The sequence below is a fragment of the Panthera leo genome, chromosome E1 (assembly GCF_018350215.1).
Source record: "Panthera leo isolate Ple1 chromosome E1, P.leo_Ple1_pat1.1, whole genome shotgun sequence".
NCBI lineage: Eukaryota > Metazoa > Chordata > Mammalia > Carnivora > Felidae > Panthera > Panthera leo.
In genome coordinates, this window is record NC_056692.1 from 44,943,176 (window position 1) to 44,959,722 (window position 16,547).

At 37.7% G+C, this 16,547-nt stretch overlaps 1 protein-coding gene across 1 annotated transcript in view; it reads left to right on the plus strand.

The window, feature by feature from the left end:
* LOC122205887 overlaps positions 1-16,547 on the plus strand; it is a 256,567-nt gene that overhangs the window by 216,441 nt on the left and 23,579 nt on the right. The window contains exons 83-93 of the mRNA XM_042914498.1: positions 151-255; positions 4,719-4,772; positions 5,430-5,534; positions 6,079-6,132; positions 7,083-7,187; positions 10,272-10,322; positions 10,968-11,072; positions 11,894-11,947; positions 12,873-12,977; positions 13,659-13,712; positions 14,167-14,271. Coding sequence (XP_042770432.1) covers positions 151-255; positions 4,719-4,772; positions 5,430-5,534; positions 6,079-6,132; positions 7,083-7,187; positions 10,272-10,322; positions 10,968-11,072; positions 11,894-11,947; positions 12,873-12,977; positions 13,659-13,712; positions 14,167-14,271 — 897 coding nt within the window. The remainder of the gene's footprint in view (positions 1-150; positions 256-4,718; positions 4,773-5,429; positions 5,535-6,078; positions 6,133-7,082; positions 7,188-10,271; positions 10,323-10,967; positions 11,073-11,893; positions 11,948-12,872; positions 12,978-13,658; positions 13,713-14,166; positions 14,272-16,547) is intronic.

The following is a 16,547-nucleotide window of genomic DNA, read 5'->3' on the forward strand; positions in this document are numbered from 1 at the left end:
AGGAAAAGGTTGCCATTCTACTTTGTCCACCTTTGTGCACTTGAATGTGTTCAGTCACTGATATTTTTGCATGGCACGGGGGGATTAATTGGAAATTTTTCCTTTGGAGAAGGCATTAAATTTCTCTTGTATTCCCAATTCTTTCTTTAGGTGGGAAGGTTGATGTCAGTAACCTGGAAAACATTTTAGAAAACATGAAAATCAAGCTCCCAGATAAGAAACTTAAAGATTTATCACAAAACCTACCAACTGATGGTAAGCATCATAGATATTAGAGACCTCTTAAGGAAAATTTAGACTTAAAAGCTTATTTATGTGAGTGTCTGGAACTAAATCTGTTTTGGTGCTAATATGACTTTTTAACTCTTTAAACATAACAATATTTTTGATTCAGTGTGTTTTCATTAATCTCAGGGTGCATGGTACATGTGTTAGAGTAAGTTATAGGTGATAAGTATTTACTTGAAAGTAGCTGAAGGAAGGCTTATTGCCCAAAAGGAAGAGGTTGCTAATTTCAAATTAACTATGTGACTTAAATATCTTTTAGGGGCGCCTGGGTGGCTCAGTCGGTTGAGCATCCAACTTCGGCTCAGGTCATGATCTCACAGCTCGTGAGTTCGAGCCCCGCGTCGGGCTCTGTGCTGACAGCTCAGAGCATGGAGCCTGCTTCAGATTCTGAGCCTCCCTCTTTCTCTGCCTCAATCCACTCGCATTCTGTCTCTGTCTCTCTCAAAAATAAATAAACATTAAAACAATTTAAATATCTTTTAAAAGTCATATCACCTAGCTATACAATCCTGTTGGAGGAATAATCAGAAGGATATGACTACTGGTTGACCCTCGAGCTGGACCCAGACAATCAGAGGCTCCTCACTCCCTCCCCTGTCCCTGGAATATATGCTCTGCCCACCATTCCCACAGTGAGAGCTATATTCAAGGATGTTGTCTTGAAAAAACAATGTGTTTTGAGACCATCTGGACAGTATACATGACCGAACCCAGTTAAGACCTCTCTGTGAACTTTAAGATTCCAGAGTGTAGATGCAGAGATCTATTCATCTTGCGGCTACCCAGGAGAATCCTTATATGTAAGTTCCCTTGCTTATTAAACCTGCCACCTACCAATCTGGAGTGGTCCACCTCTTTCTTTGCTCTCTCTCTGCCCTCTGTTAAGGGGGTCCAGGTTTAGATTTCATCCAGGAAGCTTCCAAGGTTGTGAACCAACCATTCCTCTGTAACTTTGTGATATACCAACTTCCTGATTCCCTCCTCCTGTGTTTTGGTACTAGTTTTCATTATTCCTCCCTGGTCTACATTAGGAACTTTAAACAGCAATGTTTTGCCTTCTTTCACATAGCCTTCTAGGAGTACCCAGCTGGGTCAGTCAGAAGACCATGTGACTCTTGATCTCAGGGTTGTGACTTCAAGCCCCACACTGGGTATAGAGAGATTACATACATACCTACAAACAAAAATAGCCTTCTAGTTTTCTCACCTTAATTACCAAGAAATGTAGTCCTCATATTCATCAAAAATACTAGCCCCTGCATTTCTACATTTTCTTTCAATATATAACTTGTTTTAACTTTACTTCTTTCACTGTCCGACTACTCTCTCTGTCATACATGCTGTATATAACTCCAACATTTGATCATCTCAGTCATTCAAATCTCCACTCTTATTTCTGAGCCTTGCTAAAGAAAATCATATAAACTTACAGATTAATGCCCCTCCAAATTCATTTCCTCCTGGATAGTACAAGGACCTAAGAACATTTTTCACTCCATTTTCCCCTTCCCTATATTAAAGTTGTTTAATGTCTTTTAATACTGTCTTATATTCTTTTAACTCAGCAAAGCATTATTAGTAGCAGTGTTTTATGAAGCCAATATTCATCCAGATTTAACCACTCTTACCTTTTCTTTTCTATTCATTCTTCAGATCTTTCATTTGGGATAATTTTTCTTCTGCTGTTAGTAACTTCCTTTATTTAGGATCTGCTAGTAATGATTTGGGAGGGGAGTTGGGCCTAAAAATATCTTTATATTCCCCTTACTTTTGAAAAATATTTCCTCTGGGTTTAGAATTCTAGGTGGACAGTTATTTTTTTTTCAGCACATTGAAAATACTATTCAATTGTTTTCTGCTTTATAATGTTGCTGATGAGAAGTCAGCTATGAATCTATTGGTCTTTGGGGGTAGTCTTTTTTTGTTTCTTTTAAAACATTTATCTTTGTTTCCAAAGTTTCACTATAATGTGGAAGATAAGAATGGAATTCTTTTCACTTATTCTCCCTGGGATTCTTTGGGACTTCTGAGTCTGAAAATTAGAATCTTTCATCACATCTGGAAAATTCTCAGTTGTCCTCTCTTCCAATATTGTCTGTATCGCATAGTCTTTTTTTCTTCCCCTGGAACTCTAATTAAACGTATATTAAACCATTTTCCTCTATCCTTCATGACACTTAGCCCCTCTTCAGTATTTTCTGTATTTTTCTTCCTGTGCTTCATTCTCGATAATTTCGCCTGACTTGACTTCCAGTATACTAACTCTTCAACGGTGTCTAGCCTGGTGTTAGATCTAACTATCAACCTCTTGGTTTTAGTTTTTGTATTTCAATAGAAATATAAACAATAGTTTGTGTTGTTTGTATTCTTTTTTGTATCTTGTCTCGTACCCTTTTGGTTTTTTATTTTTAATTTCCAGAAATTCTACTTAGTTCTCTTCTGAATCTATTAGGTCAGGTTTTTAGTTTGTTGTTCCCTACGGATACTTTCAAATTAACATGGTTCTCTTACAATCTTGGTCTCATAATTCCAGTTAATGAATTATTGGTGGGGTTTCTTTTTGTCTCTGTTTTTTTCTTCTGATTCTCACTTATGGTGTCCTTATTTCCCTATGTGTTTGGTTATTTACTATACGCTGTTCAATGTTATTGAAAAATTCCTGTGAGAATTCTTTGACACCTGAAATGAAATGCATTCCTCCAGAAAGGATTTGCTTTACTTCCTATTCACTTGAGTTTACTATCTGTCAGAGACATTTCAATGACTTTTCATTACTATTCCCCTCATAAGGGGAATATAATTTCCTCAGCTCTGCTAAATTAGTTACCACTACCTTACTTGCTTTCTAATTTGCAATTATTTGTGAAGTTTTTTGTTCACTGGTATCTTCTATATTGTTGTCTTTGTGAGCATATTCATTGGTTATTCCTTTCATACCATTTTAGTGAAGTTTTCAAGAAGAAGAAGAAAGAAATACTTGTGGAGAGTAAGGTTTTGAAACATTACCCTAGCCAACAAATTGATCAAACTAATTTTTTTCCTCAGAAAAAAAACTGAAATCCAGAGAGAGAGCTCCAGTTAAAAATTGAGAAGTGAGAAGCCATTGGGTTTAGTCCTCAGGCTAGAGGATATTATGTACTTCTGGAGCAAAGATAAGCATTTACAAACCCAGATCAAATGAATCATACTCTGCTTCCCTCAATGATTCCCATTATCATCGTGTGCATGATTAGCTGTTATCCCTTTGCTGTGGATCCTGTGAAATCAGCACAAATTTTCCTTGCTATCTTAAAATAAAAAATAAGAGAGAGATTTCTGAAAGTGTGTCCTGACAGAGAAGCTGACAGATCAAAGGTTTCCTCTTACCTAGCCTCAGTGAAATATGTAATAAATAAAGGCTCTGTGAGGAAAGGAACCATGTCTATGTTGCTCACTGTTGTATCCCTCAGTGCCTCCCACGTATGTGCAGATACTTGATACTTTGTAAATACTTGTTGAATTAATGAGGAATTGAATTAATTAAGTAATATGTTTCTTAGCCACTCTGTAAGGCTCTCCACAAAGACTTTCCAGTTATGGTCAGCAATAGGCATTAACTGATAGTTAACTGGGAGTTTTATGTAAAATGACGTCGTGCTATATATGTAGCAAGAGCCCGTAAGGTGCAAATCTGCTAACGAAATATATATGGAGACGGTATACTGGAACCTACCCTAAAGGAAGAATGGGATTCCATAGTAATAAGTGGCATATTTTTGGGTAAGAAAATGCTAATAATATGCATAATTTCTAAGTTTTCCTTACTCTAAAATACACTGTATCTGCAATCCTGGAAAAATATACTGATTTCAGAGCTAATTCTGTCATTCTAACATGTTCCACTCCACTGTTCAATTTTTAAGTGTTGAACATTACCATGTGCAAAGCCTTATGGTGCTTCCTGGGTTAGGATGTTTGGAGGGAATACAGAATAAATACTTTTTTCTTTTTTTTCATTTAAAGGCACTCACAATCTTTGAGCATATAATGAACATACCTACTAGAAAACATGCAATAAACTAAGTTAACTTGGAAGTGTCAATACTGGAGAATGTTAAGTGAGGAAAGAGTTAGATTTAAATTTCTGAACTGAAACTTTTTTACTCTTGTTCCCAGGATCTGATATAGTAGGTGGTATACATTGAAGAGAACAAGCCTGAGGAGGGAGATGTTACATGGTGTGTGGAGGCTGGGATATTAAAAGAAAGCAGAAAATAAATAGTGTAATTACTAGTGAGCATTTTTAGAGAGGAGTTTTCCATTTCATGCTAATTTGCATATATGTATTCAACAACAAATCATAAAGAAACATTAATCCCTTTGCTCTATTTAACAGTCGTTCTCTATCAGTGCACAATTGTGTCTGTCTGAATTGTGGCTTATTTTTTTAGCTTCCGGGATGGCTGATCTGCATACACTGCTAAAAGAAATAAAGAAATTCACAGGTGAGCAAGATGCTTTGTGAAAAGATGTAAAACAAAAAAAGCAAATACTTCACATTCACATACATATTTAAGGTTATGTTTTCTTATTCTGTCACTGACCGTTAACTTCTACTTTTTTAATGATTAAAATTTGATTCTAATGACATGAAGATTACATTGGATATTTATGTTTTGGCAAAAATGTTGCGCTGCTCTCTCTCTATAACAAGTTCTATATTCTCTGAAACTTCATTTTTATTTTGTGATTCGTTCCAATGGGCAACACACCTGTGGTCATTTACTTAAAATATTTAACTACCGTTTACTGTAACCCAGCAATTGTTAAGGTGAAACTTTGGCAGGGATACAAATAATGTGGTCAGTGAAGCTAATCTATCTTCCAAGTCGGGCAAAGCAAAGAGTAACAGATTTTAGTGATGATAATACAATTAAAATGAGGTAGCTGCCTGTACATAACTTAGATCACTTTGCCTCCTATATATTCCTTTCTGTGATCTGGGTTAACTCCTCTGAGGTCATTAAGTGCGCTAGGAATAAATATTTTATTTAGAACTCAAGAAATACTTTCTGATAACTATAGATAACCCTTTTAAGCTTAGACGCTTCATTTGGAGTCAGTAGGCAATTCTCATCTGTTACCGTTCCCATCTTTTAAAGGAGGAAAAGTTGAAGCCAAGGATATACACAAAGCACTGGGAAACATGGGAATAGAACTCACAGATAGAGAGCTCTGGGGGCTGTTGAAAATATTGCCGATTACTGGTAGGTAGTTTCTGTATCACTGTATATGTATGGTATATCTCTGTGCTAGTGTAAACTTTAATGTGAGAACATCTAAAGAATGGACCCATCTGGTTTCCTATAAAAATCGAAAAGACAAAAAGATCAACACTTAGTTGTAAAGAAATTATGCCTTTGACATTTAAGTGTATTGTTTTGGGAGGCTATGCTATCTTCCAACCTAGGTTCTGCCATTAAGAGTATCATTACTCTGAAGTGAATGAAGCTTAAGCAAGGCAAAGACAAAAAGAAGGCTAATTTAGCAGGTAGTAAAGGAAGAAAAAGGAGAAATCAGGATGAGAGGGAAAGGTGTATCTGTTTCAGTGTAGAAGAATGGACAGACTGTCCACATTAAAAAATTTCTCGTCTTATTTTTTTCTTATTTATTAAGGATAGGTAGGCCTGGGAAATGTAGGCATATAACTTAAGATGATATTTTTAAAGTATGTATTTATGAAATTTCACTCTTCTTACTCTATACATATAAACTTAATTTTTTTAACCTTAAATATGTATTATTTTACAGCTGATGGAAAGGTAGAGAAAAATACACTGCTCGATTATATGAAAGCTTTTCCTGGTAAGTCAGAATCTCAACAAGAAGGCAAATAAAACTAAGATCTACAGACTTTACCTTAACTTTTTTTAAAATTTTTTAAATGTTTTTATTTATTTTTGAGACATGACAGAGCATGAGCAGGGGAGGGGTAGAGAGAGGGGGAGAGAGAGGGGGAGACAGAATCTGAAGGAGGCTCCAGGATCTGAGCTGTCAGCACAGAGCTGGATGCGGGGCTTGAACTCACGGAGGGAGAGATCATGATCTGAGCTGAAGTCAGATGCTTAACCGACTGAGCCACCTAGGCACCCCAGACTTTACCTTAACTTTTAAAAGACCTTATCATTACACAATAATTAGATTATTGATTTTATTATCCCATTAGCCTATAGAGCTACTTTAGATGCAACTACATCCAATGTGATAATTTATAGTTCTCTGATACTGAAAAAGTTTCAAAAATCTATTTGCTATCCAGAGCTCTAGTTATTTTCTAACATAACTCATCAGATTCACCATATATATGTACATATGTATATATATGTATGTGTGTATATGTATGTGTGTATATATATGCATATATACATATACACATATATGTATATGTGTATATGTATATATACATATATGTGTATATGTATATATACATATACGTATATGTATATACGTATATGTATATATACATATACGTATATGTATATACGTATATGTATACGCATATGTATATGTATGTATATATGTATGTATGTATACATACATGTATATACATATAATGAATATATTCTATTTTTGGCTTCCACAATACATTTCTATTGTGGAATGTGTCAACATGTCCCACAGGTAGCCCTAAACAGTTTTGTTTTGTTTTTAATTATTGTGCTGTGGATTTGTTTCACTCAGTTGGTGTGTGAATATAGCCAGTATTTTTCTTGGATATCAGTTCCTATTTTTATCCCTATTCCGTCTTCCCTGAGGTGGAAAGTGCTACACCCCTAAAATGCAAAGCATCCTGGAAAACTTGGGTTACGAGCTGGAGGATGAGGAAATTGAGGACCTGCAGAATCGTCTGCCAACTGATGGTGAGTTTGTTGTTCCACCTTTAGGGAAAGTGAACTCCTCTAATAAAACTTCCAAATTTATTCATATGGAAAAAAATGTATCAGATCATTATTGTTTAAATCAGACATCAGTAATCTGCTAAAACAGTGACACCCCTGCAGGCCTAAATTCGTAGACACCAACTAGAAATTGACAGACCTAAGAAGCAGGTAGAGAAATGAAACAAAGGAAAGTAAAGTCAAAGAAGAAATTTTAAAACCAGCAGGGGGAAAAAAAAAGGAAAAAGCCCTTAAATCACCATACATTTTTAACTAGACTAAAAGAAGGAGATATAATAGCAGAAAAGACAAGTAATCACTTCCCCAAATCTACTTGTCTTGAGGATTATCTTCAGATGGGAGAGATTTTTCACTGGTCCTGCTTCTATCTGGGACTTCCTCCAACATTGTCTGGATACACCTGGCCCACACTTCTAGCTCTGCTTTCCAGAAGAACTCTTAGGCTTGTCTGTCTTTGGTTCTTACAACACACCGGGCCAGCTATTGGAAACCTCTCTTTTGTTTTCCAAAAGGTGGAGCTACAGCTCAAGTTTGTGGTTTCTCCCTTGTCCACAGCCCCTGGAGTGTTCTCTGAGGACACTCCTGTTTACTCTTGCCACCACACTCATGAGCCTGCACAAGCAGCTTGCTGCAGAGTCGGGGGGAGGTATGGGCTTAGCACTCGGGGTGTTGGAGGTGCCCACACAGGCCAGGTGTGGGGTTCCTCAGGTGAGGTTCTCCCAGAAGCTCAGGCTTATCTACTGCGTCCTGAGGCAGTCAGCAGAAACCACATCGGTTGAATGCTTTTTAACATTATCTGCCTGTTCATGATCTTCTTCCTTTCCCCAGTCATAGTGGTCCCACCTCAACACTTGGGGTGCTGCAGGAGAGAAACCGGCTTCTCCAGCAGTGTTCCACACAGCTGGGGTAGCTGGACAATCACTCACAGCTATCCCTTCCTCCACGGGAGAGACTGTCACCAGCTAGTAGTATAGCCCTGCGCTGTGTTGCCTTCAGGGTGGGGCCACACTGGCAGGATTCCTTTTACCCTCTCCAGTGCATCCAAACTCCAATGGAGTGCTGGAATCTCTCCTCAGGAGAGGTGGACCTCCACAAAGGCCCACTCATTGTGGGTGTCTGCCCAAGTCATCACTCTTCTGGATTTTCCCAACCACAGAGGGCCTGTGGCTGGTTTGCAAGTTCCTGCTGGTTCTACAGCCTGTACCAAGGTCTGTCTACCTGTTACCCAGTACCCATGTGGGTAGATTCCTGCTGGGTTCCTTGGCATATGGTGCCGGATCCCACAACTCCCACAGAGACACTTTTGTTCACGGATAGATGCTGAATTCGGTTGTTAGAAAGGGGGACAAAAAGGAGGGATGTCTTATCCTGCCATGAGCTGACATTATTCCTCAATAATTACAAAGTATTAAATGCCTGCTATATACCACAAACAATATTTGGCACTTGAAATATGTTATCAATAGTCCTCAAAACAACTCTGAAAAATAGATTGTAATCCTGGTTTCTCTGACGTGGAAATTGAGAGTCAGTCACAGAAGTTAATTGACTTGACCAAAGCCACATGGCTGCTAAGTGGCAGAATGGGGATGTCAACCCTATAGAAGCCTTTCTAGGTTTATATAAACTTCAAAGGTTTGCCCTTTCTACTAAATAATACTGCCTTGTGTAGGAGAGGTAAGGAGGGCTACATAGACTGTGGTATGAATGATACCCTCAGGGGGCTGTGTGATGTGGCCCTAGAAACGAGGATTTTCAACCAGTAAGTACACGAATGAGAGATTCAGAAAAGACTGGAAATCTTGGTGGCTATGGAATTGGAAGCTTAAAGAATGTGCTGAGTAAGGGTTGAGTGTGGAAGTAGCCATGTACAACATTTTAGGTAGGTAAACACATTGACGTTACAGTATACATTGCTTTTAAATCCTGCAATGGTAAGGTGGCCAAACCTCAGAATACTCCTGGGTCCAAAGTGGAACAAGTGAAGTGGAAGGCAGGACCAGCAATGCTTTCAAAACTTTCTAGCACTACTGGTATTTACCCAATGAATGCAAAAATACTAATTCGAAGGGATACATGCCCCCCGATGTTTATAGACACATCATCAACAACAGCCAAATAATGGAAAGAGCCCAAATGTCCATCAACTGATAAATGGATATATACAATGGAATATTACTCAGCCATAAAAAGAATGAAATCTTGCCACTTGCAATGACGTGGATGGAGCTAGAGGATATAAGGAGCTTATATGGCTAGAGGAGCTAAGAAAAATAAGTCAGAGAAAGACAAATACCATATGATTTCACTCATGTGGAATTTAAGAACCAAAACAAAAGACCAGAGGGGAGAAGAAATAGAGAGGAAAACCAAGAAACAGACTCTTAACTATAGAGAACACAGTGATGGTTACCAAAGGGGAGGTGGTGGGGGTAGAGGTGAAATAGGTGATGGGGATTAAGGGTACACTTGTAGTGATGAGCACAGGGTGATTTGTGGAAGTGTTGACTCAATAAATTGTAGACATGAAACTATCAAAGTAAAAATAAAAATAAATTTAAAAATAAAACTTGCTAACACTCCTATGTACAGCATTTTATATCTTATACTGCAGCTTCTTCTTCTTTGCTATATATTTGTCATATTTAAATTCTTATTCTTGGGGCACCTGGGTGGCTCAGTCGGTTGGGTGTCTGACTTCGGCTCAGGTCATGATCGCACACTTGTGAGTTCTGGCCCCGAATTGGGCTGTGTGCTGACAACTCAGAGCCTGGAGCCTGCTTCAGATTCTGTCTCCCTCTCTCTCTGCCTCTCTTCCCCTCCCCCCCCCCCCCCCCCGCCTCTCTCTCTCTCTCTCTCTCTCTCTCTCTCTCAAAAAAAAAAAAAAAAAAAAAAATTAATAAAATAAAATTTTGTTCTCCAATTCCATGTTCATCTGGGATAAACTTCTAAATTTCAGGGTTTTGTTCCACAATATGACATCTTTATAATGTTTTCTGGGTCTGAGTCATTATGGCTGGGTCTCATTTGTACATTATTTTACAGATATAAAGGTTAAGCTGAATATGCTCATGGAAAATTTAGAGCCATTCAGAGGTGAGTGAAAGCTTATAGGAAAAACTTATTATAAATAGCAACATTCTGATGCTTTTATGTTATGGTTTTAAACATTTTATCCCTATAATACTGACATTATTAGTCTTCTTGGTATATTAACGGTCCAGATTAGCTCTGAGTTATATGCTTTTTGAACAAAACTACTAAATTTTTATGTCTTACTAAAATATCCTGTGTTCTCTGGATTTTTTTTTTTCAAAAATGCCCATCACTTTCCATTGTTGGAAGAGCCAAAAGTCTATGTTACCACAATAACTGGCATGATAAAACATTGGTATAAATCTTTTTCTGAATAACTTATCATACAGGCAGATAAAAAGTAATATACATACCATCTGTATAGAATGATTTATATAGTCATTTATATAAGTGGTTCTAGTTTCGTATACAACTCCCATTTCAGAGTGTTGATTTATCCCATTTTTATTTGAGCATTCAAAGAGTATTTTTTTCTCTCTAGAATTATGAGATTTAGTGCTGTTTCTGACATTCCCTTAGAGTCTTGATCAGTATTTTGACCAACCCCACTCTTAATTCTGCAATTAAACTTAGATGAAAATCATAGTTTAGAATCACTCATCACCCTTAAATTTTTCATCAGTCATAATTTACATCTTTTCAAAGGAATCAAGATTAATGTTGATGAAGTAGATGACGTTTTGAAAAACATAGGGATAGAACTCACACCTAAGGAACGCTGGAGGCTGCTAAAAACCCTGCCAATTACTTGTGAGCATTTCTGATACTGGTTTGGCCTTTAGGAGAACGTAGTTTAAGTGTATATATTATTGGGGTAGGTGGGGAATTATTAAACATTTATTAAACATATATGTATATTCAATGCATTTATTGAGCACTTCTTAGGTTATGGGATTAAAGACAAAAATCCTTGCCCTCATGGAGGCTGCCATAGGGGATGGAGCTTACTTGATTGGGATATAGCTTGAGGACTTCATAAAGAAATTAAGATTTTTAAATTGATAAAATTTAATTTAGTATATTAACTTTGAAATGTCTGGCAGCCCTAAAGCATAAAGAGAAAGAAGGGGGAAAAAGAGAGGAAGTCAGGTTAAAAAGTGTCAAATCAAAGAGATGGAAAGATTCAGAACAGTAAAATGGATAAATTTAAGACCTTCCTCTACTCCTTCCCTTTATTCTTTTTTTTTTTTTTAATAGACATGTACTTTTTAAAAAGTTGATTTATTTTTGAGAGGGGAAAGGGGCAGAGAGAAAGGGAGACAGAGGATCTGAAGCAGGCTGCATGCTGCTTCAGAGAGCCATGCCATATCAGAGAGCCTGATACAGGGCTCAAACTCACAAACTGCGAGCTAGATCATTATGTGAGCCGAAGTCAAACACTTAACCAACTGAGCCACCCAAGCACCCCCTCCTTCCCTTTTTCTTAAAGCCAAGAGAAGGATGTGTGGATAAGAAATGAGATAAATCTGTAAGGCAAAGCATGTGACATTGTCTTTATTAAATAGACTGTACTCTTGTTTTGAATTGCTGTATCACTTTCTCTAAGACATCAATTATGACTTCTCTTATAGTTGATGGAAAGGTGTATCATGTTCGGTTGCTAGAAGGTGTAAAGACTTTCCAAGGTGAGTGATAAGCTTAATGATAACAACAGCTTATTTCTCTTGATTATAATGCCAGGTACTGTCCTAAGTACTTGATGTCTAATAACTCGCTTAATTATCACAAAAACTCTATGAGGTATGTACTTACATTGGCACCATTTTACAAATGGGAGGTATTAACTCACTTGCCTAAGGTCACACAGTTTGAACTTAGGAAGAGGATTTGAACCCCTATTCCTAACCACTCTGTTATATTTAAGTTAGGTTATTAACCTTTTTATTCCCCCTTATGACTTATAATTCAAGGTCACGTAACCACTAAGTGTGTAGAAATGGTTTACTGTTACAATGGCAGGTTTCAAACTCAGCAGCCAGAATCGTGGCTGTTGTTTCTGACATATTCCTCCATTATGAATAATAAATGAAGAATGAATAAGAAATTTCATTCCTTTTCCTTGCTTTATATTCTATAACAAATTTTAGCAGGGTGTCTTATAGCATATGTAAGGACAATGTTCTTTTCTTCACATTCCCCAGCCCTGTCCCCCGCCACCTTAGTTTTATGTTTGCCTTGAACATCTGCATGGCAACTTTGCTTTTCTCCCCCAACCCCATTGGGATTTGGTGCATAGACTTAACTAGAATTCTTTTTTTTTTTTTTTTTTTAATTTTTTTTTTAACGTTTATTTTATTATTTTTGAGACAGAGAGAGACAGAGCATGAATGGGGGAGGGGCAGAGAGAGAGGGAGACACAGAATCAGGAGCAGGCTCCAGGCTCTGAGCCATCAGCCCCGAGCCCGACGCGGGGCTCGAACTCACGGACCGTGAGATCGTGACCTGAGCCAAAGTCGGACGCTTAACCGACTGAGCCACCCAGGCGCCCCTAGAATTCTTTTAATAATAGGCATAGTTTCACATTTCTGTTTTGCCTCTTTATTTATTAAGGAGGGAAATTTTTAGAAAATAAACTAGAAACCATTCTGGAAAACTTGAACTATGACCTTGAAAATGAAGAAATCAAAGATCTACGGAATCATTTGAAAATTGATAGTGAGTATTTCACTTACCACTTCCTTTCAGAAAAATCTTCGAAATCTTCTCATGAAATCTGAGTATTCTTATTCAATTTCACTTAGAAAGTTAAAAGCACTTGTAGAGTTATAATCCTCGAGGATGAGAAATAGGACTTCTGATTATTATTGTTAATATCATGTGAGGATCAATAGGGCGCTGGTAGATTACAATTTAGCTAGGAAAAGCAAAACAGTACTTCAGAGAAAAACAATAGAAGTTATTGAAATAGATGCTGGAAAAAGGTCAGAGATTGACAAAACCATATGAGGAGGTAAAAAAAAAAAAAAAGGTTTGGAATTATCTGACAAGCAGTGTACAAACCAGAGGTGATCATATTCTGATTTCACAGATATGAATGTCGGGTTGGGTTGAAATAGAGGCTCAGTGATATCTGACTTTAGACCAGTAATATGGCACCAGAGAGATATCTTTTAAGTGAAAAGGGTCAAGTGGAAAAGAATTAAAGATCTAATTTAGCATGTTAAAACACCCTCTTTAGAATTCTAGAAGGTTGTTGGATGTTTTAAGAAAATGAAAAATCAACAAATTCCCTCTATGTAAGGAATGAGAAGTTAGAAAATTTCATGGAAGAAAGGCGTCCTATTCCCAATAGCAATACATGTTTTGTTTGTGTACAATTTATGATTTGTATTCCAGATAATGGAAGGATTTCACTGAACTCCTTTATGAGGACAGCAAATTTATTTTCTGGTGAGTGAGAAGTAATGAGGAAAAAATGTAAAATCAGGATCCTTTGTTGTATGTACATACCATATTTTAATCGTATATCCCAGTACTCCAAACTATACACAAGCCTTATTTCACCGATATACTGATGGCGTGTTTGTCTTTAAGAATATAGATGGACTTCTTATTACCTATGGTTTTAGAAGTATCATTTTTTAAGAAGTCTATTTTATTATAGGCTGGTTGGCTTGTCCCCCTTTTTTAGAGCATTAATAAAAGCATTCTTTTGACAAGGCTTAAAGGAAACATGTTATCTTTTAACCCCTTCTTGTGATGCAGTTAGACAAGCCTCCCTGTATCCTTGTTCTGAAGTTATATCTCTAGCAAGTTGAGATGCTGCTATGTTATTATAATTTTCTTAAATTAGAATTGTTATGCATGAAAATGTTCACATACCTTATCTCCCATCTTTTTAAAGGTGATAAAATTAATGCCAGTGACACACAACTTTATCTGAAAAATGTAGGTATTGAGTTAACAAATAAAGAAAGCCAGGATCTACTGAACATACTGCCATTGGATGGTAAGCATTTCAGGCATTGCTGTGGATTTCAGAGAATATTGGGCTTAAGAGTTTTTGTATAAAATTCTCGAAGTATAACTCTTTAAAGTCCTATTAAAAATTTAAAAAGGGGTGACATCAGCAACATGGCATGGAAGCTCTTTGTCCTTTTAACCACCCTTCTTACTCAATGAATTAGAGGGCGCCTGTCTGACTCAATTGGAAAAGCAAAAGACTCTTGATCTCTGGTCCTGAGTTTGAGCCCCACATTGGGTGTAGAGATAACTTAAATAAAACTTTAAAAACAAAAACAATGAATTGGACATTCACACACAAACAAGAGTGCCTTTGGGAGTGTTTCGGGAACTAGCACCTTACTCCAAGGGACCCAGGAGGAGCCTCACCCACCTGTGCAACCCGCAAGAGACAGCCAGCCTCCATACGGGGCTGCAGAGCCAACACAGAATTGCGTACAAATTGCGTACAACACAAAATTCCGGCAAAATTGTGTACATCTCTCTCAGTGCTGTCAGGCAAAAATCAGATGAGTGCTGACCCAGGCATGAGAGAGAACCTGCAGAAGTCTAGCCTTGCTGGAGGGAGACTCCAACACACCATCAGAGAAAAAGAAAGAAAGAAAAATATGAATTTGGTCACAGCGGAGGCAGTAAGAGAAACCTCCCTGGCGCCACTCTCCCCGAAGCAAATAATGCACAGGAGTGATGTATAGGCCACAGTGACCTCTCCCCTAGGGGAAAGGAAAGCAGTGAGTGAGTGCCTGAGTGCCTGGCTTCCCCAGCAGAGCAGGACCAGCTGGGAAAACCCATTTCTCTCCACCAGCACCCAGGGGACTATAGGCGGGAACTCTTAGAGGCAGAGATGAATTTCAACTGGCAGTGTTGAGATTGTGCTCAGCAGGAAGTCGACCCATGAGTCTCTGGGAATACACCTGGGGATCTCCCTATGGTTCTCAAGATTCCCAATGCCCAAGTGCTAAGCCCACACCTCCCCTTATTCTGCTGCTAGCTCCTTGTGCAGGAGTGACAACTGCGTCCTCTAGAGCGAGCTCCAGTAGTAAGCATGCTCAGAAAACCGCCAGGAGCAGCAAGGGAGAAACCATAAACTTGAGCTAGAGCGCCACCTGGTGGAAAACAAAAGTTTTCAATAGCCAACCTGGTGAATTCTAAAGACCATTAAAAATATATATAAAAGCTTAAAATTTGGCCACAAAGTCATTCTGATAAGTGTAAGGTAACATCTCTTTGTGGTCCTGATTTGCATTTCCCTGAGATATCGCCTTACACCCATCAGAATGGCTAGAGTCAAAAAGACATGAAATAACTAGTAGTGGTGAGAATGTGGAGAAAAAGGAATGCTCATTCACTGTTGGTGGGGATGTAGATTGGTGCAGCCATTGTGGAAAGCAGTATGGAGGCTCCTCAAAAAATTAAAAATAGAAATACCATATGATGCAATAATTCCACTACTGGATATTTACCCAAAGAAAACAAAAACACCAATTTGAAAAGATGCGTGCACCTCTGTGTTTATTGCAGCATTGTTTACAACTGCCAAGATATGGAAGCAGCCCAAGTGTCCAATGATAGATGAATGGATAAAGAAGATGTGGTGTATATGTGCAATGGAATATTACTCAGCCATAAAAAAGGATGAGATCTTTCCACTTGCAACAACATGGATGGACCTAGAGAGTATTATGCTAAGTGAAATAAGTTAGAGAAAGATAAATACCATATGATTTCATTCATATGTGAATATAAAAAGAAATAAAGATTATACAAACAAAAAGCAGAATCAGACCTATAAATAGAGACAAACTGATGGTTGCTGTGGCGCAGGGGGAGTGGAGGTTGGGCAAAATGGAAGTAGGAGTTACAAGTGTCCAGTTACAGAATGTATACGTCATGGGAGTAAAAGGTACAGCATAGGGAATATAGTCAATGGTATTGTCATAGTGCTGCATAGTGACAGGTGGTATCTACGCTTGTAGTGAACATAGCATAACAGAGAGAGTTGTTGAATTACTATGTTGTGTACCTGAAATTAATGTAACATGTATCGACTATACTCAAATTTTAAAAAATATGTTGAAAAAAATTAAAATTAAATTTGGCCACAAAGTGAACAAGAAGAGTGGAGGAAGCATACCTTCACAAAGACAAAGGAAAAACTCATAATAACAACACCATAGAATATAACACCCCATCTGAAGACAACAGACAAAAAGCTAAGGAGGTGTCTGTTCCTTCGAATGCCAAAGTAGCAACACATGACCA